General features: G+C 46.8%; 4 protein-coding genes across 4 annotated transcripts; 1 reads left to right on the plus strand and 3 right to left on the minus strand.

The window, feature by feature from the left end:
- Positions 1-6,808: 6,808 nt before the first annotated feature.
- LOC136454906 (uncharacterized) lies at positions 6,809-7,381 on the minus strand. The gene has a single exon (XM_066455149.1). It carries the CDS (start codon positions 7,379-7,381, stop codon positions 6,809-6,811), a length of 573 nt encoding a protein of 190 aa, XP_066311246.1.
- Positions 7,382-10,155: 2,774 nt separating this feature from the next.
- On the plus strand, positions 10,156-11,020 carry LOC136452569 (oleosin-like). Its single transcript, XM_066453175.1, has one exon. It carries the CDS (start codon positions 10,291-10,293, stop codon positions 10,858-10,860), a length of 570 nt encoding a protein of 189 aa, XP_066309272.1. The 5' UTR covers positions 10,156-10,290; the 3' UTR covers positions 10,861-11,020.
- A 1,604-nt stretch (positions 11,021-12,624) lies between these two features.
- Positions 12,625-16,577, minus strand: LOC136454907 (uncharacterized). The gene is made up of 7 exons (XM_066455150.1): positions 16,479-16,577; positions 15,377-15,640; positions 14,795-15,256; positions 14,258-14,694; positions 14,088-14,176; positions 12,814-13,985; positions 12,625-12,714 (listed from the first exon to the last, which is right to left on the minus strand). Exons 1-7 carry the CDS (start codon positions 16,575-16,577, stop codon positions 12,625-12,627), a joined length of 2,613 nt encoding a protein of 870 aa, XP_066311247.1.
- Positions 16,578-18,274: 1,697 nt separating this feature from the next.
- Positions 18,275-18,931, minus strand: LOC136452570 (uncharacterized). The gene has a single exon (XM_066453176.1). It carries the CDS (start codon positions 18,873-18,875, stop codon positions 18,420-18,422), a length of 456 nt encoding a protein of 151 aa, XP_066309273.1. The 5' UTR covers positions 18,876-18,931; the 3' UTR covers positions 18,275-18,419.
- Between the last annotated feature and the right edge of the window lie 4,149 nt (positions 18,932-23,080).

The raw sequence follows: 23,080 nt of genomic DNA on the forward strand, positions 1-23,080 counted from the left end.
TGCTTTTATTTTGAGACGGAGGGAGTACGTCATACCTTTTTTATTCCAACTTATTTCTCTTTCGCTCGCCTACAACCTTTCCACAAGAACTTCGTCATCCCCTTTGCAAAACTATTTGGATCTAAAAATGCTCTCCCTCGCCCCCAAAGCCTTATCGCTCGCTGCTCGCCCTCAAAGCCTATTGCTCGCTGCTCGTCCCCGAGCCGCTTGCCCACATCCACGAGAACTTCGTCCTTTCCCTTTGCATAAACAGTATGTTGTGACGTCGACATAGAACGGACGCCACCACATTTAGAGTACATATCATACACATGTTCAACCCTGATTATAGATCCCTACATGTATGTGGAGTTCATAACGAGATACAAATAGCCCCAAGATAGACAGAGGCAGCTATAGCCTCGCAGCACTTGGGTGTAAGAGTCTCATTCTACCTAGGGATCGGGCGGTATGTGGTTATATGGTATGCCAGAGTGTGGGCGTCACATCCATACATCGTGGATTTGATTAATCTTGAGTAGCTTACGGTTGCTAGTTGCAAGTACTCGATATTAAGATTTTGACTTTTTCACATAAATGAAATAAGTGGCGGATAGCCCATGGATCCATAAATCCACCCAATCTAAACCCCATATAGCCAACTTATTTACGGATGGACTAAAAAAGCAACAAAACATGTTACTCACCCCACACACCCATGTTCTACAACCACGAGCCATTAAAAATTTAATTTTTTAATCAATTTACTGTGTGCAAAACTGAAATGAAGATATCCTTGATGTTTTATAAGCATGAGCCATAAAAAACAACTTTTTAATCATTCGACCGTGTGCGGAACTGAAACAAAGATCTCCTAGATGTTCTACAATCATCATGTGTAGAAATGAAGCTAATATCTAAAGGTAGAGGCATGTGTACTCTCTTACCTGCCTCCACCGGAAGCCCACCAGTGACGCCGCAGTCGAGGATATGAGCCTCCACCGGAAGCCCACCAGTGGCGCCGCCGTCGAAGATGGGAGCCTCCACCGGAAGCCCACTAGTAACGCCGTCGTCGAAAACGGGAGCGAGGAGCGCCACCCCCGCGGCACAAGGAGCGCCAAGACGACGCGATAGGTCACAGCCCTCTATTCCAGCTAGCAGTAACCAGAGGAGAAGAGCGGCGAAGCATCCGGGACGGTTCGCCTCCATACTCCTCATACTCGCCGGTAGGTTTCTTCCCTCCCTCCCTCTACTGTTTGAAGAAAGATGAGGGGAAAGACGGAAGTGGGGTTTATTTATATATAGTGGAGGTGCAGGCAGCGCACTCGCCGCTCGCCCCAAAAGCCGCTCTTGCTCATCGCTGCCCACCCCCACCCCCAAGCCGGTAACCATGGACCCCAGCAACCACTCTTTCCTCTCAATCACCTACATTGCCTAGTCCGACCCACAGAAGGCGCAACAAGACGAGGGTAGCCCGTAGAAGACACATCAGGACATCATATTAGTAGTTCACTTGTCTTGCCTGTCGCTTTGCTAAATTTCTACTGCATCACTTGTATGCTAATTAATTAACCAATCCTAATTGTAGTTTATGTTCTATATGTTTTGGACTTGCTGTAATTTGAAAATTCTGAATGTGTTATGATTGTTTACCCAGCAACCTACAAGTCACGGATGATTGGTGTCACTTATGTCATAGCAGTTTTCGTCATTGTAAGATGTGATGATGGAGCAGGATAAAATGGTTGGCTATTGTCTTAAGGACAACACTGCATTTAGAATCCCTGTTGATGCTTTGCCACTCGTTCGCCATTCTGGTTGAATGTCTAGGCATCAGGGAGCTATTTCAGATATCTTAATCTTAATCTTAACTTACTCTAAATATCAGTATGTAATTGTGTTGTTGAGAGACTCTACTTGCCACGTTGAACTGTATCAAGCTTTTGATTTTAGATTTCTATATCTGTGTTTCCCATATCAAAATGAATCAGGATGGAGTTAAGAACCGAGGGTTGTAAACAGGTTAATGTATGGATAATTTCTATTGTAAATGATATTTTGCGACACTTGTAAATGATATTGTCCCTCTACGGAGCGTCAGCCGCACCTCCCATTTCTTTTTTCTTGGGGACGGATTGTCAAAGTCAACTTGCTACAGGTGCAGAGTACATTTGAACATTAACAACACATCTGATTCGAAAAGAAACACACATCTAACAAACTTATGCCAGTACACAAATCAAGGTTGAAGAACACTCACTAGACTACCATATCACCACTCGCTGCGTCACACGTCCCGTTCTCTCTACCATGTCGAAGCTAACCCGTCGCGTGCTGCTTGGTGCAGACTGCAGACAGTTGACGTCAACAGCTGAGCATGGTAGGAATAAACAGCAATAACCAGCATGGCAAGAGCATGTCGTACGGTAGTAGGTTGGAGGAGGCCAGGCCGCCAGGGGGTCCGGGTAAACAATCCGAACCAGCTCACCGAGGCCCAAGAAGCAAGTTCGCCATGAGCAAGTTGCTCGCGCTCGGACTCGGAGAAGAGAGCTAGGTCCGAGGTCCAGGATACGACCTTCGCCAGCATCGAAGACGTGGTCGCGTTCGTGGCCCGGCTAGACGAAGAGCTCTCCCTCCTGGTGGGTACCAAATACTAATTCGGTGCCATTGATCGAATTTATTTCTATTGGAACACGCGCCACGTTGATCAAACCAAACCAAACCATCTTCAGGTCGACGAGCAAGCGGTCCTCTAGCACTTCGACTGCCCGGAGAAAAGAGCGGATGCGCTACGATCTACGAGACGCGGCTGCCAAGTACCATGGGCTCCTGCAGCTGGAAAAGCAGATCGCGGTTCGCGGATCGCGCCGTTCGTCGACGACGACTCCGCGCTTCACCGGGACCGGCGCTCGGCAAGATGTTCTCCCTCTATGAAAAGTGCACCGAGAGCAAGGCTAATAATATAGTCGAATTCTAGCGATAAGTGTTCTTTGTAGCATTTTCTTAGTCCACTTATATAGTAGTTAGCCGATCAGGGTGCGGATCTAAGGGCTCAATTGACCGTTGGTGAAGATCAAGTAACATTCTTCCCATTGATCTCACTTATAACTTAAACTTAACTTATTTACTTTCTCTTATTCTCGTTCCATCATAGATCAGTGTATAGAGCCTGCCTCATCGTCATGGTCTTTTGCCATTAGATTAAACAGTTACAATGCACCTCTCTATTTTGAAACAGATTCTTAACTAGACCTTTATTGTCCAGGAATCATAGGCTTTCCATTAAACCTATGCCGGCTACGTGTTCTCTGAATACACTGGGTGGTAAGCCTTTTGTAAGCGGATCCACGAGCATATTTTCTGTTCTTATATACTCAAGACTAATTATATGATTCCAGACTTTATCTTTCACAACATAATATTTTATGTCAATGTGTTTGGCAGCACCACTTGACTTATTGTTGTGAACATAACATACTTCTGGATTATTATTGCAGTATAACTTGAGTGATTTATGTATGTCGTCTACCACTTTTAACCTAGGCATGAATTTCTTTAGCCAATTTACCTACCCTATGGCCTCATAACATGCTACAAACTCGGCATACATTGTGGACGATGTAGTGACGGTTTTCTTTAAACTTTTCCACGATATAGCTCCTCCTATGAGAGTGAATATGCATCCTGATGTGGACTTTTTTTCATCTCCCGCATAATCAGAATCTGTATACCCCTCTATGTGCAGGGAATCAGATCTTCTGTACATTAGCATGAGACCATATTTACCTTGCAGGTAACGCAAACTTTTCTTTACTAATTTCCAGTGTTCTATTCTTAGATTACTCTGATATCTGCCAAGCAACCCGGTAATAAACGCTAAGTCAGGGCGAGTACACAGTTGAACATACTGTAAACTTCCGACATCTGAATTATATGGAACCGCTTTCATTTGATCGATCTTATATTAGTTCCTGGAACATTGAAATTCTCTATATCTGTCGCCCTTAACTATGAGAGCAGGTGATGACTTATAATTTTGTATACTGTATTTCTTTAGAACCTTTTCTAAGTATGCATTTTGTGATAATCTTAAAACCCCATTTTCTCTATCTCGGTGAATCTCTATTCCTAGGACGAACGAAGCTTCACCGAAATTCTTCATATCAAACTTTGAGGACAAGAACTTCTTTGTTTCTAGTAGTAGATTGACATCACTGCTAGCGAGTAAGATGTCATCTATATACAAGACTAGGAAAATATATTTCTCATTCTTGAACTTTGTATAAACGCAATTGTCCTCTATATTTTCTTAAAACCCAAACTTTCTTATTGTACCATCAAACTTTAAATACTACTGTCTTGAAGCTTGCTTTAATTCATAAATCGATTTCTTCAGGCGGCATCCTATGCGTTCTTTTTCTTCCGCAATAAAACCTTTCGGTTGTGCCATGTAAATATTTTTCTCTAAATTCCCGTTTAGGAACGCCGTCTTTACATCCATCTGATGTAATTCTAAGTCGTAATATGCTACAAGCACCATTATGATTCTAAAAGAATCCTTATATGAGATTGAAGAAAATGTCTCATTATAATCTATGCCTTCTCTTTGCGTGAAACCTTTCGTCAAAAGTCGTGCTTTAAACCTTTCTATATTTCTTTCGGAGTCATGTTTAGTTTTGTAGGCCTATTTACAGCATACTGTCTTGACCACTTTAAAAATTGTTTCTAATTTTTAAACTCCGTTGGTTTTCATTGATTTCATTTCATCTTCTATGGCTTCAAGCCACTTGGATGAGTGAGCGCTTCTCATGGCTTCTTCAAATAAGGTGGAATCACCCTCCATTTGAATTTTCTCACATTCATAAACTTCATAATCATCAAGAATGACCGATCTTCTGACTCTTTGAGACCTTCTAAGAGCCTCGTTAGATGACACTTGTTCTATATGAGGCTGTTGTTGCTCTTTCTCATGTGTGACAACGGGTTCTTGGGGATCCTGAAGGATAGGTTCCTCATACGCATTTATTGTTGTCACAGGAGAACTAACAATAGGTGCTGTTACTACAGTGTCTTGTACTATTGGTACAACAACAACAGGTAGCGTAAAAAATGGTTCCTAAACCATAGGAGTGGGCACATATACCCGCTTCTCTTCAAAACTTATTTCTCACGCTACCATGCTTTCCCTTATCATATCATCCTCCAAGAAGACATCATGTCTTGTTTGTATAAACTTTGTTTGTCTATTAGGACAATAGAAGCGATAACCTTTTGACTTTTCTGGATAGCCAATGAAATAGCAGCTGGCTGTCTTGGAGTCCAACTTCCCTATGTTTGAGTTACATACTTTTGCCTCAGCAGAACAACCTCACACACATAAATAGTTTAGTGAGGGTTTCTTTCCTGTCCACAACTCATATGACATTTTGGGCACCGACTTATTTGGCACTCGATTAAGAATATGAATGACGGTTTTTAACGACTCCATCCATAAATTTATCGGTAAGGTAGAATAACTTATCATGCTTCTCACCATATCCATTAAGGTACGGTTGTATCTTTCAGCTACTCTATTCTGCTAAGGCTCGTCCGTTGTAGAATACTGGGCTACTATGCCATTTTCCTATAAGAACCTTGCAAAGGGTCCAGGAACTTAACCATATGGGGTGTGTCAACCGTAGTACTCTCCCCTATGGTCGGACCTTACTACCTTAATATTTAAGTTGTGCTGATTTTCTACTTCAGCCTTAAATATTTTAAATTTATCCAATGCTTTCGATCTTTCTTTAATTGGATAAATATAGCCAAAACGAGAATAGTCATATGTGAATATTATAAATGAATCATAACTATCCACACTCTTCACAGGAAAAGGACCACAGATATTTGTGTGGACTATTTCTAAAATTTCTACGCTTCGTTTGGCATCTTTCTTTATTTTCTTAACATACTTTCCCTTTATGCGATCTATGCATTGTTCTAAATCTGAAAATTCTAAAGACGGAAGAATTGATTTCTTAATCAATCGCTCTATTCTCTCCCTCAAAATATGGCCTAAACGACAGTGCCATAATTTCAAAGATACATCATGCACTCTCTTCCACTTATTTGTTGCATTCATATATGAGGAAGCATTCTCATTCTTAGTACTTACATCATTCACATTCTCAGAAAGTGATAATAAATAAAGCTTGTCTTGTTGGAAGGCAAGACCAACACATTTATTATTATAAACAATCTGACATTTGCCATTACCAAAATGGCAATCATATCCATCGTCATCTAAACGTGAAACACTTATTAAGTTTCTTTACAAAGAGGGTACAAATAGAACATCTGAAAGCTTAAGTAGAAAACCATCAACTAATTCTAGAGAAAGATCTCCAATGGCTTCAACTTGAGCTTCAACTCTATTTGTTACTTTAATTCTTCTTTCTCCTCTTTGTAGGGTCCTCCTCGTACGAAATCCCTGTAATGAATTTGCAACATGAACAGTTGCACCTGAATCAATCCATCAAGTAGACTTTGCATAACTTAAATACAAGGATTCATCTATGAATGTAATAAAATCCTCACCTCTCTTCAGTAGGTTTGGACACTGCTAATGTCCATGCTTCTTGCACCATTTGCACTGATCCTTTTCAACTTGAGAGTTGTTGTTCTTCTGATGGTGCTCAGTCCGAGGGGCCTTTCCTTGAGCTTTGACATTTTTATTGAAATTCTTTTTCTTGTCCTTAATAAGGTTAGCAAAGTCACCCTGTAAGGACTTCAGCCTTTCCTCTTCTTGAACACATATTGCGATGAGCTTCTCTATGTCCCACTTATCGGGCTACATGTTGTAGTTAACAACAAATGTTTCATATTCCTTTGACAAGGAAGCAAAAACCAAATGAATTAGGAACTCATTCTTGAGCCTCAAATCCATTGGCTTCAGCTTCGAAGCTGTGTTGCTCATCTTCAAAATATGCTCTCTGATACCGCCACTAGTATATTTTTCATTGAACAATTTCTTGATCAATGTACTAGCATAAGCCTTTGAAGAACCAGTGAACTGACTCTTCACCTTCTTTAGGTACTCCGTGGCGGTTTCACAGTCTGGGATAGACCCCCTTATAGCATCTAAGATTGTGGATTTAGCCACCATCAAACACTTGCGGTTTGATATGTCCCATTTCTTACGCTCAAGATCATACTTCATACGCACTTCTGTATGATCTCGTTGCCGAGCAGTGAAATCAGCACCAGACTCATTTTCTTCTCTCACCGGGTCTACTAGCTCAGTAGGACACAGGGAGGTGAGCGCGAAGTCATTCTCGGACAGCGCAAGTGCGAGCTCATACTTCTCTCGCCATACTCTGTAACTGCCCCCTTCTAGAGGTGGTATGTGTGAGATGAATGCCATTGGATTGAGTCCTGAAAAACATCGTCAGAGATAGTGAGAAAATATATCATTATAATTGCATGCTTTAATTTAACGTTGATCAAAATTAAAACATACAATGTTCTTATACACTAATTCTACATCACCGTTGGGCAGAAATAGAATTAATGCATGAAAAACTTATGATTAAACATTATAACATTGTTATTATCAACGTTGGTAAGAAAAATAATAATATTATAATTTACTGATTAAAATTAACTACTCTTCAAATTAAATTCTCCTGTTGGTTCAAATTTAATTAGAAGATTATAAACTTTAATATTACAGCGGAAACATGAAAAATTATTTATCTACTTTTTAGAAGCATTTACTGTACTAATCTACTCTCTGAAAAATATCCTGTTGGTTCAAATTTTGACAGAGATTTAAACTAAACAAAATTCATCGAAATCTGCTTCTGAAAATAATAAAACAAAAATGGAAAACGTTACTGTGCAATCTGGACCGAAATTCCTGGCGCGCTGTGCACTGTCGCGGCCAAGCTGCGAAAATCGGCCCGCACCTGTTCGGCTCTCGCGCGCGCTGTGCCTTCCAGGCCGCAACCTGGGCCTAGGCCGACAAAGCCGCTCGCCGCGCGCCCGCCTAGGCCGATTGTTGGCCCATTTCCTGTCATCCGTTCATCTGCATCGGACGGTCACGCCCGCGGTTCGGTCGAACAAAACCCCCAGCGCGGCGTCCTCCCCTGAACCCTAACTCATTTTTCTGCCTCCCTTCCTCTCTCTTCGCCACGCTCCTTCTTCCCACTCAGCACAGCAGCAGCGAGCGACGAGAGCGAGAGCGTAGTGGAGCATGGCGCCGTCGTCGAGGGGCCTAGCCACGGCGCCCTTGGCCAGAGCCCACGCAAGACCTGCCCCGCTCGGCCTTCTTCTCGCGTGCCGGCAAGGCGGCAGCACGGTGCACGACGAGGTAGGCCTCTTCCTCTTTTCCCCTTCTTCTTCTCCGTCTAGATCTTGTTTCGTTCTTCTCGGATTTATCTGATTTGGGGATTAGGGTTTGGTTAGGGTTAGGGTTTCGCTCACTGTTCTTCTTCTTCCCCGAGTCTGATTCGCGGGTTAGGGTTCGGCTTCGCGTGCCGAGACCCCTTTATCTTCTCTGTGCTTCACCTGATTAGGGTTAGGGTTCGGTGACCTTTTTAGATCCGAAAACAAATCTACCACCTCCTTCTAGCTGCTACTTGGTTTTCTCATCCGATAGGCTAGATCTACACCTAGTTAGAGCCCTGATACCATTAATAGAGTTCAAGCATGATCTCTAGGCTTAAATCTAGCATGTCTACTTGCACTTTGAATAAATCGTAGGTCCTAGAAGCATCTACTAGTACTGGATTAGAGATATGACAAGAGAGAGAGAGAGGTGAAGGGGGTGTAAACCATCGGCCGCCTTGGATGAAGATGGGCTCGCCATTGCAGTACTTGACGATAACCCGGTGGCGGTGCCGAGTCGAAGGGCGGCGGTGCAGTAGCGGCGTCATCCAGGGGTCGGTGTAGAGGTCGCAGGGCAGCCCGGTGCTGTAGCAGCCTTTCGGTGTAGATGCAGAGGCGGTGGCGACGCTTTCTGTCGCTGGCAGCGCCCCCTCTATTATCGGTTAGGGTTTAGGACTGTAGGTGGGGTGCTAGGCGGCTCAGGCGAACCTCGTACTCGACGCCCCTGCCCGCACCTCCTATTTATGGCGCTGTGCGACGGGAGCCCACCCACCATATTAGGATTGGGCGTCCTCGATTAGGACGCGGATCAAGGACCCAATGACCGTTGGGTCAATTGGTGGAGATGACAAGCAAGTGGATGTTACCACCGCTTTCTCCACTGATCCAGCCAGGTTCCACTGATTGTTTTGCAGATCAGAGAAGAGCGTGTACAAGTTCATACAAGAGCGCGAGGCTGCTGACGCCAAGAGCAATCTCATGCCGCGGTACAAGGAGCAAGACATACCGGTAGGATGGATGATGTCGGACACGGGTTTGATTGTCAAGGTGCGTCGCTACATTTAGATACGCTCGTTGTCTGACTGAAGTGAACTACTCCATTTAGCACTACACGGTCACGGTTACTGTAAGCACCTAAAGCCAGCCTGCATTTTAATCTGAGTCCTCGTCTTGTGATGCGATGACATGCACGTGGCAGATCAACTCGGCATGCGTCAACTTGGCGAAACAGTACATCAAGAGAGGTGTAACCGAGATCGATGGCCTGAGTGGCAACACCGAGGAGCAGAGCAGGGAGATGGAACTTTTCAACCGTCTCATCTGAAAGAGCAGAACAGGGAAGTCTTGCTCCATCAGGGTGCCAGGTTCGCCTTCCGTGTTCATCAGGTATGAAAGCGCGCCGTTGTCTTTATTTTGTTTTCATGGTTGACAGTTCTAGATTAGTTTTGTCCCGTTGCCAATTTGCAGGCGGATTCACAGCCGAGAGCTTGGATGCTTTTGTGGAGCTAAGAAGGTGACACACTGATGGAACAAACTAAAAACCTGTACAGAGTTTCTTTTTTGGAGCTCAATCAAATTACCAGTGTGTGATTTGAACTTTAGTGATAGAAAACAAATCTGTAAATGTCCCACCCAGGACATGGGCCTCTAAAATCTTATGTAGTCCTCCTATACAAAATAAGAATACGGTAGTAGCTCGCTCTGCTGACTGCTTTTACGTGTACGATTCTTTCACCTCTTCCCATTTCGTGATTGCAAGTGCTCTCTGTTCGTTGCTAGTTCCACATGTCGCCGCGCATGCCACGCGCCCACGCAGCACTGCGGGCTCTGCCACACGTCGCTCCGACTCCGAGCCCTTGCACTTAACCCCCTGGATCCCCGCCCGCCATCGCCCAGCGCCCAACGAATTCTCTCCCCCTTCCATCCGCGCACTCTCGCCTCGCCATGGCAGACCGGCCGCTGCCCGGGCCACGCGCAGCCCTGCCCAGCCCCGCCGCCGCCCGGCGCGGCCACGCGTCGTCGTCGACGGAGCGCCAGCAGCGCTCGCTGCTCGGAAGCGCCGTCCAGACGTTCCACCACGTCCACGGCTCCACCCAGCACCTCCTGGGCTTCCTCGCGCTGGCCGTCACCCTGACCGCGCTCCTTGTCCTGGCGGGCGTCACGCTCACAGCCGCGCTGGTCCTGCTCAGCCCACTCGTGCTCCTCACCGTCCCGCTCTGGGCGCCCGTGGCGGTCGTGGCGCTGCTGACGGGGGCCGCCTCGCTGCTCGCCTGCTGCGCCGGCGTGGCCGCGGTCGCCGTGGGCACGTGGGCGCACCGCTACTTCACGGGGCGCCACCCCGTCGGCGCGCACCGGGTGGAGTCCGCCGCCGACCACGACCACTACGCCCGCGGGGGCACGGTCGCGGACGTGGCCAGCCGAGTCAGGGGGTACTACGACGCCTACGCGCGAGAGTATGGCGGGTACCCGCCGCGCTCGCACGCTCGGGTCAAGGACGCCGCGCCCGGGGCGTAGCCTAGCCCGTGTGCCGGGGCGGCATGGTTCATGAATCATGGGGCCTCGGGACTCGAGGTCGGATGGTTTTCTGAGCTGTCTTTTTTTCTCGTGCTGTTCATATGTTTTGTCGTTGTAGCAGTCGTGTTTCGCTAGAAGCGGTATGCCCACGTAATTTGGATTTAAGGGGTCTTGGAACTATTTCTTGTTTTGATTTTTGAACGAACTTGCATTTACAGTTTCTATCTCTATAGATATAAAAAATATTAATATTATTGAAAAAAAAAACAGATAGCTCAGGCGGTAAAAGAAAAGAAAGAAAACAAATGCCAATACACAGCTGGAACTCTGCGGACCAGCGGACGTCGACAACAATACGGGGCAGACGATAACGATATGGGGGAGTCGACACACACGGCAAACTCAACATCACTCGACAACGATATCGACACGCATGGTAAAACTTCACAAACTCAACAAATCAACATCACTCGACAACGGTACGCACAATAAAAACTTCACAAACTCAACATCCCTCGACAACGATATGGTTGAAGACACGCACCGTAAAACTTCACAAACTCAACATCACATTTCACAAAACTCATCATCACTCAGCTATATGGAGGAGTCGAAAATATGTACGTTTTGGGCATAGCTCCGCCATTGGCTTTGCTTCTAAAGCTGTTTGGAGCCGTATTGTGTTAAACGAGCTAAAATAAAATAGCTTCATTCATGAAGCCTTTTAAAACGTGCTATGTGCTCTGTGCTCTGTGCTCTCACAAGGGATGAATGAGAGATGTAGCTGAAAATAGTAGCTTCACCTAGCTTCAACTCGCAATGGTGGGCCCCTGCGTGAGATTCTACGAGAGCATATTTTAAGGAGCTTCACATATGGAGTGTTTTGCCAAATAGATCACTAACGCAGCTCCAGTTCCACTGGTAGAGCAGCTCGTGGAGCTAAAGAAAAAAAGTTACTAGTGAAGTGGAGTCATGTCAAACATGTAAGGCGTACAACTTAAACTAAACATCACAAATTGGTGGCCAAACAGGATCAACTTAGACTGAACATCACGACTCGTTGGCTAAATTAAGGTTTGTACTTCATGTTGTTCATTTTCGTCAACACCAACTCCAGATCTAGGGTTCATCCGAAATCTCTGCTTGAACAGGGCAACAGCAAGTGCGCTTTCTTCATGTGGAAGCCAGTGAGTGATGGCGTCGATGCTGCATCATTGACGACCGGAGTCCAGGCATTGGAGAAGTCTCTGTTGGCCCTGGGCAATTCTGTTGAAGCTCAGAGTCTCCATGTCAGTAGAATAGCTGGGCAGCAGAGAGTGGATAGGTGGTTGAATGTGGCCAGTGTGTTTGTAGGAGTTGTGTGCTTTGTTGTCTTGTGCAGTTGTCTTGTGCATCTTAATGCAGAAGCAAGATTAACTTTGTAATGGCTTGAGTAATGAATGGAAGACAGTTATCTTGCAATCCCAAGTTTAATACAAGGAAACTGAGCCTCAGATGGCCATAATACAATACACAGTGTCATAATACAATACCAGTCCAAGTGGAGCCTCATATGGCCACAATACAATACCAGTTTACACATTACATAGTTCATTTGCCAGAATTCAATACCAGGTGTCATACATAACCCAGACCAAGTTTATATGGCCATAGCATCCTTAAACTGATAGAGAAGTTCACAAAATCACATAAATCCATCATAAAGAGGAAGCCATGTTGCTTGCACACTCCTAGACTTCCATCAACCTCTTCTTGCTCCTAGTGCTAGCGCTGGGACTTGCTGATGATGTACTTTGGCTCCTTATCACTGCTCCTTGGCTGGCCTGCTTCCTTGTCACCGGGGAGTTTGAAACCCTACACAGTTATACACATGTTAACATGTAGTCCTTAAACTAACATAAAAACTGAAGGTAACAGATGGATCACATACTGTTTAGCAGGTGTGGGCTCTACAGGTGTGGGCTCTGCAGCTGTAGGAGTTGCCTTCTTTTTCTTGTTGGGTTGTTTCCCCTTGGTGGAGGCCTTCCTCTTCTTCTTAGTACAAGGATCTTCTGGGTTTTCTGTAACCCTGATCACTTTTGGCTTGGAAGTCCTCTTCCTCTTCTTGGATGGATCTTCCGTGGTTTCTATGATCTCCACCACTTTTGGCTTGTAAGTCCTCCTCTTTGGTGGTGCAGGTGGTGGGGCATCAGGATCATGGACAGTTTCATTGCAGGTTTTCTGTAGGTGATCAAATCCACCACACCTTTTACACCTTCTCTTGCCTCTACTGCTTGTCCCACCTTCTTCAGAGCCAACTATCCTTCTCTTTCTTGGCCTACCTGCTGCTCTATAGCATAAAGGAGTAAGTAGCTTGAAGCCAAGGTCCACCTTCTCCCATTCTTCCTTGTCTGGCATTGGAGGCACAGCAGATGCATATGCTGCTATGAACTTCTGCACAGAGTAGTAAGGGTGCACAAAATCCTCCAATAGGACCCTTCTTGTGCCAATGAAAGCTATGGCATGCACACAGGGGAGTCCAGTGAGCTGCCATCCTTTGCATGTGCACTCATGGTTGTCCAGATCAACAATGAATCTCCAAGGAACTAGGTCTTTATTCACTCCTCCTACTTCTCCAACCATTGGGCCACTCCTATGTATGCTATAGTTAAGGGATCTGCTTTTTTCATGCAGAACCTTCATGACATGAGGCAAAATCTTGAAGCCTGACAACTTTGAGGCCAGGTTTCTCCTAGTGCAGAACCTCTCCATGATCAACTGCCTTATCTTATCCATGAGGTCTAGAACAGGTAAGGACTTGTGTTCCCTGATCCAACTATTGAATGTCTCAGTAATGTTGTTGGTGACATAGTCACATTTGCTTGTTGTGTTGAATTTGGCCCTTGCCCATAGCTGCTTGTGGTTCTCCAACAGCCAGTTAGTTGCCTTTGGGCATGCTTTGTGCATCTCATTCCAATGCCTCTCATGTGTTGTCATTCTATAGCACCTTGATGCAGGCCACAAGTTCTTCTCAAACACTTCTCCTCTAAACCTCTTCTGGAAATTTTTGACAAGATGCCTCATGCATTCTCTGTGTTCTACACCATTGCTGAAGATTTTGGTAACTGCCTTATCAATTCCTTTGCCTATCATTAGGAAGCAAGAAAAGAACCAGAAAACACTGTCAGTCATTAGGAAACAAGAAAAGAACAAGGTCTGCTGAAATATGTTGAAATAAGAAAACTAACCTGCATCTGTTGAAATAACCAGACCATGTGGAGAACCAATTGCCTTGTGCAGCATCTTCATGAACCATTCCCAGTTCTCCATGGTTTCACTGCCAAAGACTCCATAGGCCACTGGGAACATCTAGTTATGGCCATCAACACCTATAGCTAAAGCTAACTGACCCTTCCACCTTGCTGTCAAAACTGTAGAATCAATCCCTAGGTACGGTCTACAACCATTAAGGAAGCCATCAATGCATGGCTTCAGTGCTACAAACATCCTACAAAACCTTCTCTTCTCATTCACAAGCTCCCATTCAATCTCTACAACACTACCAGGACACCTCTTCTCAACCTCCCTCTTCCAAGAAAACACATGGACAAAGCTGTCCTCCCATCCACCTAAAATCTCATCTAATGCCATTTGCCTACCATCCCAAGCAACGTACTTGCTCACCTTGATGTTGTACTTCTCCTCCAACTGTTTCCTTAGAGCTTTAGGCTGAATAGTTGGGTCCTCCCTTAGCCAATTGATAACTCTGTCCTTCACCCAATGATTGGTAGCCATGCAATTCTTTTCCAAATTCCCTATGCCAGCACATCTGTGCTTGTGTGGCATCTTCTTAATCTGCAACCATCAAAGAATGAAGGTAATGAAATAATATAGAGTTAGTGAAACAGCTACATCAATGAAACATGGCATAAACAAGTAATGAAAAAGTGCATACCTGCCATGTCTTCCCATCTGATAACTGAGATGCATGAATCCTCCACCTACACCTCTCTGCCTTACAGTAAGCTCGGTACCGCCTTGACTCACTATAAGGAACTGCAAGTTCAACTTCATTAAGCATAGCATATTGCCTAATACACCTCTTAAAACATAAACCATCTTCAAAAGTAACACCAACTGCTATTTTAGGGTTATCTACGTCAGTGACATGTAGCACACTCTCACAGCCCCTCTCATCATCCACCTCTAGTGGGTCATCATCCTCTGGGTCAGTGTCAGGATAGTAAGAACAATCCTCTTGACCATCATCATTGAGCTCATCATGGTACTTCTCTTTCTCATCATCCACTCCTACATACTCAACCTCATCCTTCTCTCCCCAGTCATCATTCTCATCATCCTGGGCATCAGCACTCTCATCACTCTCATCATGGTTAGCAATGTCATCAGCCTCAAACTCTACAGTGTCATGAGCATTAACATCTGTAGTGTCATCAGGCTCAGTATTTCTAGAAGGACACTCAGCAGTAGGAGCTTGTCAATTATTAGGGTAAATCATATCTAAAGGCATAGCAACTTCAACATTTTCATCATCAGCAAGATTATCATTCTCAACAGGATTAGCATGCTGAACAGGATTAGCATCAACACGAGCCGTGTTCCAAGGAGTTGTGTCAATAACATCTACAGTTAGTGGCAGCTTCCTACTATCCCAATAAACATCAAATGCATGCAGCAGAGCACTATCAAAATTTATGTGGACTGTCTCATTCTTGGTTGTGTCAAAGAAGGAGACATGGAGATCTTGATCCTGACCATGAACTATCTCCTCACCGAGCAGCTAACGAAAACCCATCCAGTTGAAAATATCCTTATCCACCACACGCATGTAACTCTGAGTAACATGATAGTCACCGAGCCCATCCGGTCTTCGCTCTACATAAGCAGGAACTCTAATCGCCAATCTACACGCTGAGCTCGGATCCATGCTAAATCAAAACAAAGTGAAACCAAAATCAACTCTAATCTAAATCTGCCACGTTTCTAACGCATCCGCAGGCAAACAAATCGATCAACAAGCAGAGAAGATAGATATCATACCCTTTTTGAAGCCATTTCAATTGAGAAACCCTAGGCGGAGACCCAGGGCACTGCGCGGTCTTCCGGGTTGGGGACGGCATCTTTGGGTTCCTGATGGGGGACGACATCCTCCTCAACTCCACATGGCGGATGATGCCTTCGGCTCGAGGTATAAGCGGCGGGGCTCAATGGATTGGACGGCGGCGCGGCGACGAACAATGGAGTGAACGGCGGCGGCGGGCGAGAAGGGGATGGGGAAGAGAGGGAAGGCGGGAGGCGTCGATACCCTAACTGCCGGGTCGGGCCGGTTAAATGTGGTCAAACCAGACCAGGTTGCCGTTTTGGCTCGAGGGCACCACATGTCCAAAATGAATATTTCTCTCTCCTCTCTTGGCTCAAACCGGGGCGCGGTGTCTTCTGGCAACTCAAAGTGGAAACACAGTGGCCAGCAGCAAATTGGCGCATTTGCGGTGTCCACTAGCCGTCGGTGCTCATTTGGCATGTCCTCTGGCCAATTGTCCCTTTTTGATAAGTTGGCTTTTCACTGCTACCCAAAAAACTGACTTCTAAAAAAAACTAAAGCAAGATTTTTTACATACCGGCGCCCACAACTTTTGATCTCCCTCGGTATATACATCCTCATCGCCGCCGGCAGCACTGTAGAGAGGACAAACTTGTGGTTCCATCCCCCAACCCATCGGGCCTATGCTCCTCTCTGCTAGGCCCATCTTGCTCGTCGATGGGCCTATCCCGCTCGTGCGGAGCTAAAAGGCGGCGCTTAGCGAGGAGAACAAGGGTGAGTTCGGGCGATGGCATTCATAGGTGAGTTCAGGGTGGCAATGATGCCAGGCGAGCTCGGCCCGGTGGTGGTCGGCGGGGAGTTCAAGGGCGAGCTTGGGACAAATGACAGTCACTGGTGAACTTGGGCTGATGACAGTCATAGGTGGTCACTAAACTTTTCGTACCTGACTCTACATCACCGGTGCAACTTCCTTAGCCGAACTCATAGGGCTATCGGTCTTTCAGCCGACTGTTGGCTGTAAGGTTTCTTTGCAACCTTCTCGCAGCCCACCCATATAGTAGTTAGCTATTCACTATTAAATACATGTCCTACTTGTCTCTTCTACAAAGTTTCTTGGTTACGTTCCTGTGCCTAAGCAGGCTGTAAGCTTACAGTCCGCTTCTCCTCTCTCCTCCATCTCAGCATTTAGTCAGCTTACAGCCTGCTGTTATACTTGCTCTATGAACACAACCCCTTCCTTGATAGTACGACGCTGCATGCCCATCTGTCACTAAGGTCATGCCATGCATGATGGATTCAGCCTAGGGGTAGAGGGATATGCAAGGACGCTAAATTCACCTACCACAACATCAAATCTACGATGTTTGCACCAAGCTATGCCACTAGTGAAGCTATGTCACATGCGAGAGACTATCTCACTTGACAGGGAAGGCCCCGTCACCATCACCTGCTTACAACAATCCAGTCTTTGGCAATGGTAAGGGAGGCGAGGTCATTTCGGAAGGTCCTAATGGCGGTGCTAGGTCCAAGAGGGATGGGGGAGGGAGGGACCACCCGTGTCGCCAATGAGGACGACATGGGGACCGGAGAAACTCGTGAACCCTCTTGATTTTGAGTATGTGGTGGCATGATTTTATGAATCATAATAGCAGAGGTAGAGATGGCAACGGGTGTATACCTATCGGGTAATACCGTCTATACATGCACTCGACAGATAAAATTATACTTGTTAATATACCCATACTCGTCCACAGGTAAAAAGAATTTACCCATACCCATACCGCGCAGGTAAAAATACTCAACAAGTAACCCGCACTTGAATTCACATACCCGCTATAGAAAACAAAAATCATGAATATATCATATGATTGTCATATATTGACAAATATTTGTAAACAGAAATTGACAATGATAACAGAGCAAGAAAACCAATTAATAATCTAGTAGTCATAGATATGTATATTTCGTAGTTGGTGGACCGTTTGGCACCAGACATGATAAATTAACATACCTGCAGATGAAGAAATAATCCACCTCTTTACAGGCTACTCGGGTTTGTGGAGTATCGTTTGAATTAGGAGACGCACTATAGCATGCTAGTGACTGCCTGCTAACAAATTCGATGTTCCAGACCGAAACAGAGTCGCTCATGCAGCGAAAGCAGAAGTGAGGGGTACTGCCAGCGTGCATGCGTCCAAAACGTGAGCAACAGGTAGTTGAACAACCTCTCATCTACCATATCTTTTTTGGAAAGGATTCATCACTGTTCATCACCAAGATCTTACACACGACACAAGTTATATACCAATCAATTTCTTGTACTACATTTTTTTCACTGAAACAATATAATATACTCATTATTAGTTACTCAGTTCCACAAGACAACAGATCGATCGAACACGCCACGAGACACGAGAGGAAGCAGTGAAGTCACCAAAGGAAAACCGTGTCTATCTTCATCCATCCATAAGCTAGCATAGTAGGAGTACGTGCAGGCTGCTGTGCAGTGCAGATCGTCTTATGCGCGATCCATATAGCCGAGCTCGGAAGGATGGACGGGGCTCAGCGGCGGCGGCGGCGACGGCGGCGGTGTGCGGGGCTCCCAAAGCCGCTGGCCCTTGCAGTCGTAGTGTATGGCCCCCGTGAACTCCAGTGGCTGGCACCTACGCCCCAGGAGGATCGTCCGCCGCCACACGCACGCGTCATCGCCGTCGAGGAGGTCGTCGTCGTCGCCTCCTCGCCCGCGCTTCCGCTCCCCCACCTTTCTGGGCGGCTTCACCTTCTTCCTCAGCGTCTTGCTGCGCTTGACGACGACGAAGGCGCTGTCGCTGACGACGTCGCGGTGCCCCCCGCCGCACGGGAAGAACGGACGTCTGGCGACGACGAAAGTGGAGGACGTGATGCTCTTCCTGCGGCGAAGGGGCACCAGCCGCCGGGCCAGGGAGGGGAGGAGGGCGGACATGGCACTGAACATGGCGTGAAGGCAGGGTCGATCGGGTGCAACAGCAAGACTGCAGGTCTGCAAGTGCAATGGAGTGATGGCTTTTTTGGATTACTGTGGGGGCGAGAATCGGAATGCTATTAAAGGGGGAGCTGACGCCCAGTTAGCAGTGGTTTGGTGGACCGTTTAGCACCCGACATGATAAATTATGAAATTATTAGGGCCAGGCACCAAGCAGCATTTCAATTGCGCATAAGGTTACAGGTTTAAATTTGCTAATTACGCTTTTGAAAATTAAATTATAGGGACCGTTGGAAAATTAATATATGCTATTGGTGATTGGTCACACTTCAAAACGAACTTTTAATAAGAATATTACAAGGAAAAAAGACCAGACCAAAAAATGAATATAATATGCAGAATAGTACGGAAGGAATGAGGTGCACAAAGCAGTGCGGCACTGTGACAGTGCAGAAATGCCAGTATCATTTGAAATTATGAAATTCGAATAGTTTCTATAAAAGGATCACATGGGATTTATAGTAGAATGGTGAATTCAGAGGAAGCTTGAGGAATGAAAACAACAGTTGCAAAAAAATAAATAAATTACAAATTCATTTTCAAGTTCTATTAGAATATGCATATAAGGTGATAAGGATAGCCACTGCATGCACGATTTCTCCCACTTCTGATGTTGCTGCTGCCTACCACTCTCTTCCTTTTGCTCTACTAACCACCTACGCCACGTACATCACATTCACTTATCACGGTTGCTCTTCCGCTCATTATACGTTCTTTGACAAATTTGTCGACAATGGCATGCATCCTAGCCAGTAGCCACCTCCTTGGATGATGTTCACTTTGTTAACAAGCATAGACCAATTTTCTATTTTTTTTTCAGGGAAGATGAATGAAATTTAAACAATCTAAATAAACCTGGGGACGAATGCGTAGTTTGTGGAAACTTAACAAAAGTAATCTATTTGTAGCATTTGGATAGTTACAACATGCTTTGGACAAGCTTAAGTTCTTAACAGAAAACTTTGGCCGTCACTAGTTTTAAATTATATAGCTTGGAAATGTGAAAATTGTATTGGTGATTTTTCTTGAAAATCCACTTATAACATAAAGATTATTGATTGTGTAAATATGATCAATTTTTTTCGAGAACTTAAGAAGAAGAGTGCCGAACGGACGGTTTACACATCGCAGCTACGGGAGAACCCATAGTGTAGGTTACAAAACCACAAAAAAGTGGTTAAGAACCTAAACGACAATAGAATAGAAAAAGAGGCGTTAAGGAGAGACGATCTACCACAAACCTAACTGACTAGACGTGCAAATGAAAAATATATCAACACAAGGCTGCCAACATACAAGATGAAGCCGCGGTGGAACACCATCCACTGAGAAGAAACGACTGCGGTGGCGAAGTATCCGCCCGAGCAAGACCACGCGACAAAGCATCCGCCAGACTCAGCGCGGCAAAGTATCCGCAAGTGGGGGGCCAACACGCACTCAGCAGCGTCTGCCTGAGGGAGGAACCCGAAGCGACGTCGGCGATAAAGTATCCGCACGAGCAGCAACGATGGCAAAGCATCCGTCAACGAATAGAGAGCGGCAAAGTATCTACTGCGAAGAACCAGACGACTGCGGCAACACCAGGCAAGCTAGACAAACCATTATGAAGAGGAGCTTGAAGCGCACACAGGTACAACACAGGAAGGAGCCACTCCGGCGAGCGTGGCAGGAGAGGGGCTGCAGAAGTGCTCCAACGATGCCTTCAGGAAGGATATTGACATCTGCAGACGTCAACAACGCTGGTAGAAGCACACAAGTAGAACTTTCGCCCCCAGCCTGCCCCGACGAACATAGCCTTCGATGATGCCTTCAAGAAGGTAGATGACGCTTGCCGCACCACCGCTGCCGGACCGGAAGAACCGGGCATGGTTTTCGCCTAGAGATTGTAACCGTGACACCCACAGCGGTGGCACTACCGGCCAAAGGCCGAAGCCACCAGTGCGGGCACCATGACTGCAGCCGCCTCCACACCACCACAGCAGCTATCGGGGACCGAATACTGAGGTACCCAAAGAGGAGGAGCTAATAACCATCAAACGTTGATGCTTCTGAACAGACAAGAACGCGACTGCACTTCGTGCCCAAACGACCGAAGGTTGGCTCCGCCTCGCCCGACCTCTGAGGGCTGGCTCTGCCTCACCTGACCCCCGAGGGCTGGCTCCGCCTCACCTAACCCCTGAGGGCTGGCTCCGCCTCGCACTGACCCCCGAGGGCTGGACTCCGCCTCGCCCGACGTTCGGGGGCAGGCTCCGCCTCGCCCGATGTCCGAGGGCAGGCTCTGCCTCGCCCGACGTCCGAGGGTAGGCTCTGCCTCACCCAACTTCTAGGGGCAGGCTCTGCCTCACCCGACGTCTGGGCGTAGGCTCTGCCTCGCCCGACGTCTAGGGACAGGCTCCGCCTCGCCCGACGTCTATGCGTTGCTCCTTCATGACTACGCGCATAGATAAGGTGGGGCACTCAAGTCAACCACAATATCAAGGACCATACCCTGCACACCTATAGAAAAGTACCATCAGGATATGACCAGACGGGCACTTTAAGTCCTTCTAGGCATGTCAGAGCCCAAACAGTGTTGTGGGCGCCAACATTTGTCCTATAATGTTATTGGCGCCGGCATTTGCCCTCGGACACGAGTCCTGACAGGAACATACGACATCCACTACGGTCCAGGAGGAAACTCATGTCATCTACAGTAACGTTCATGGAGCCTCTACGTCATCTGCTCCCTATAGGGTCATGGCTCGATACCCTGGTGCGCCACGCCGTCCGCCGGAGTGGGATGGGACGTGACCACTTGCTGAACGAAGCCAGAGCATGGCCCTATCAGGATCAGCGAATGTGCTATCCCTGGCACCGTTTGCCTTGTCAGGAGGGCAGGCTCAAAGGAAAAAGAAGACCCGGCACCTTCGAAAGACCTTCTCCGCCTCTGATTTTTCCTCTTTCTCTCATCTATAATCCCTGCTCCCCCTTAATCTATAAAAAGGAGGGCATGTCACCCCACTAATGGGACGGATCAATTCTACACACCACGCATCATATAACACATAGCTAAGCAGCAACCAAGCTCTCGACGCCCTTTCAACCTTTCCATCAGAGACTTAGGACCTATCCCTCTCTCGACCGTTTGTACCCCCTACTATGAACCTTTCAGTGCTAATAACATGAGCAGCAGCAACTGGACATAGGGACATTCTACCTGAACCTGTATAAACCTTGTGTCTTTTAGCACACCATCTGGGACTAACACGCAACAAATAGAAATTTACCAGTTGGTGTTTACTCGAAACATCGACAGTTGGCGTACCAGGTAGGGGACCTTTGCGCGTTCTGACATTAAACATCAGGCCACGGATGGTTACCCATGGTATCAGCTGGGTCCTAGACGCACACGTGTGCTTTGGGGACCTAGACTTCATCATCACGGTGGGAGGAGAGTTGGTGTTGGCTCACGTTGCCATCCAACCTCTCCCCTCCATCGACCTCAACTACAGGAGGCTTGAGCGCCAGCTCGGTGTCTCCCTTAGACCCCAGCCATCCAGGGAGGACCCACGCTGTCTCACCCTCTCTTCAGAACACCCTGCATGGAGCACCCCGATAGTGCTTCCGTTCGGTCTCTGCAACGCCGTGGCAACCATTAGCCACCTTGTGGCACATCGTCTGATCCCATCCCCCACGAACAACGAGTTCATGGGGGTGATCGAACATGTCACAGAGTCTCTCCACGACATCCTCGTAGAGGAGCTAAGGCCATCCTCTAGCTCTGACTCCAGCAGGGGAGCCATCACCCCTCTCGGGAATGCTTCATGGCGGGTACCCCTGAGGGACAACGTCGAAAGCATCTCCAAGGAGGAGGCTACCCCAGCGAACATCCTCGGTGATGAGGTCGAGAGGGAGACAACAGCCCCACCTCGCATAGGGGTGGAGCAGCTGAAAGCCCGACACCGAGAGATCGAGGAAGCATGACTCCAGCTTGTGCAGGATTGCACAGAGCTCAATCGGGAGATTGAGCGTAGTGGAGACGGTGGGAGCGCACGCGCCATGGCCCATGATGTAAATTGGAGGATCATCGCTGATGATGAATCCCTTCCTCGCTTCGCCCGAGCAAGCCAGAACATCACCGCTGCAGCGCCCCTGCTCCTTGGCCTTCTAGAGGACGC

This window comes from Miscanthus floridulus, chromosome 5 (genome assembly GCF_019320115.1).
Source record: "Miscanthus floridulus cultivar M001 chromosome 5, ASM1932011v1, whole genome shotgun sequence".
Taxonomy (NCBI): domain Eukaryota; kingdom Viridiplantae; phylum Streptophyta; class Magnoliopsida; order Poales; family Poaceae; genus Miscanthus; species Miscanthus floridulus.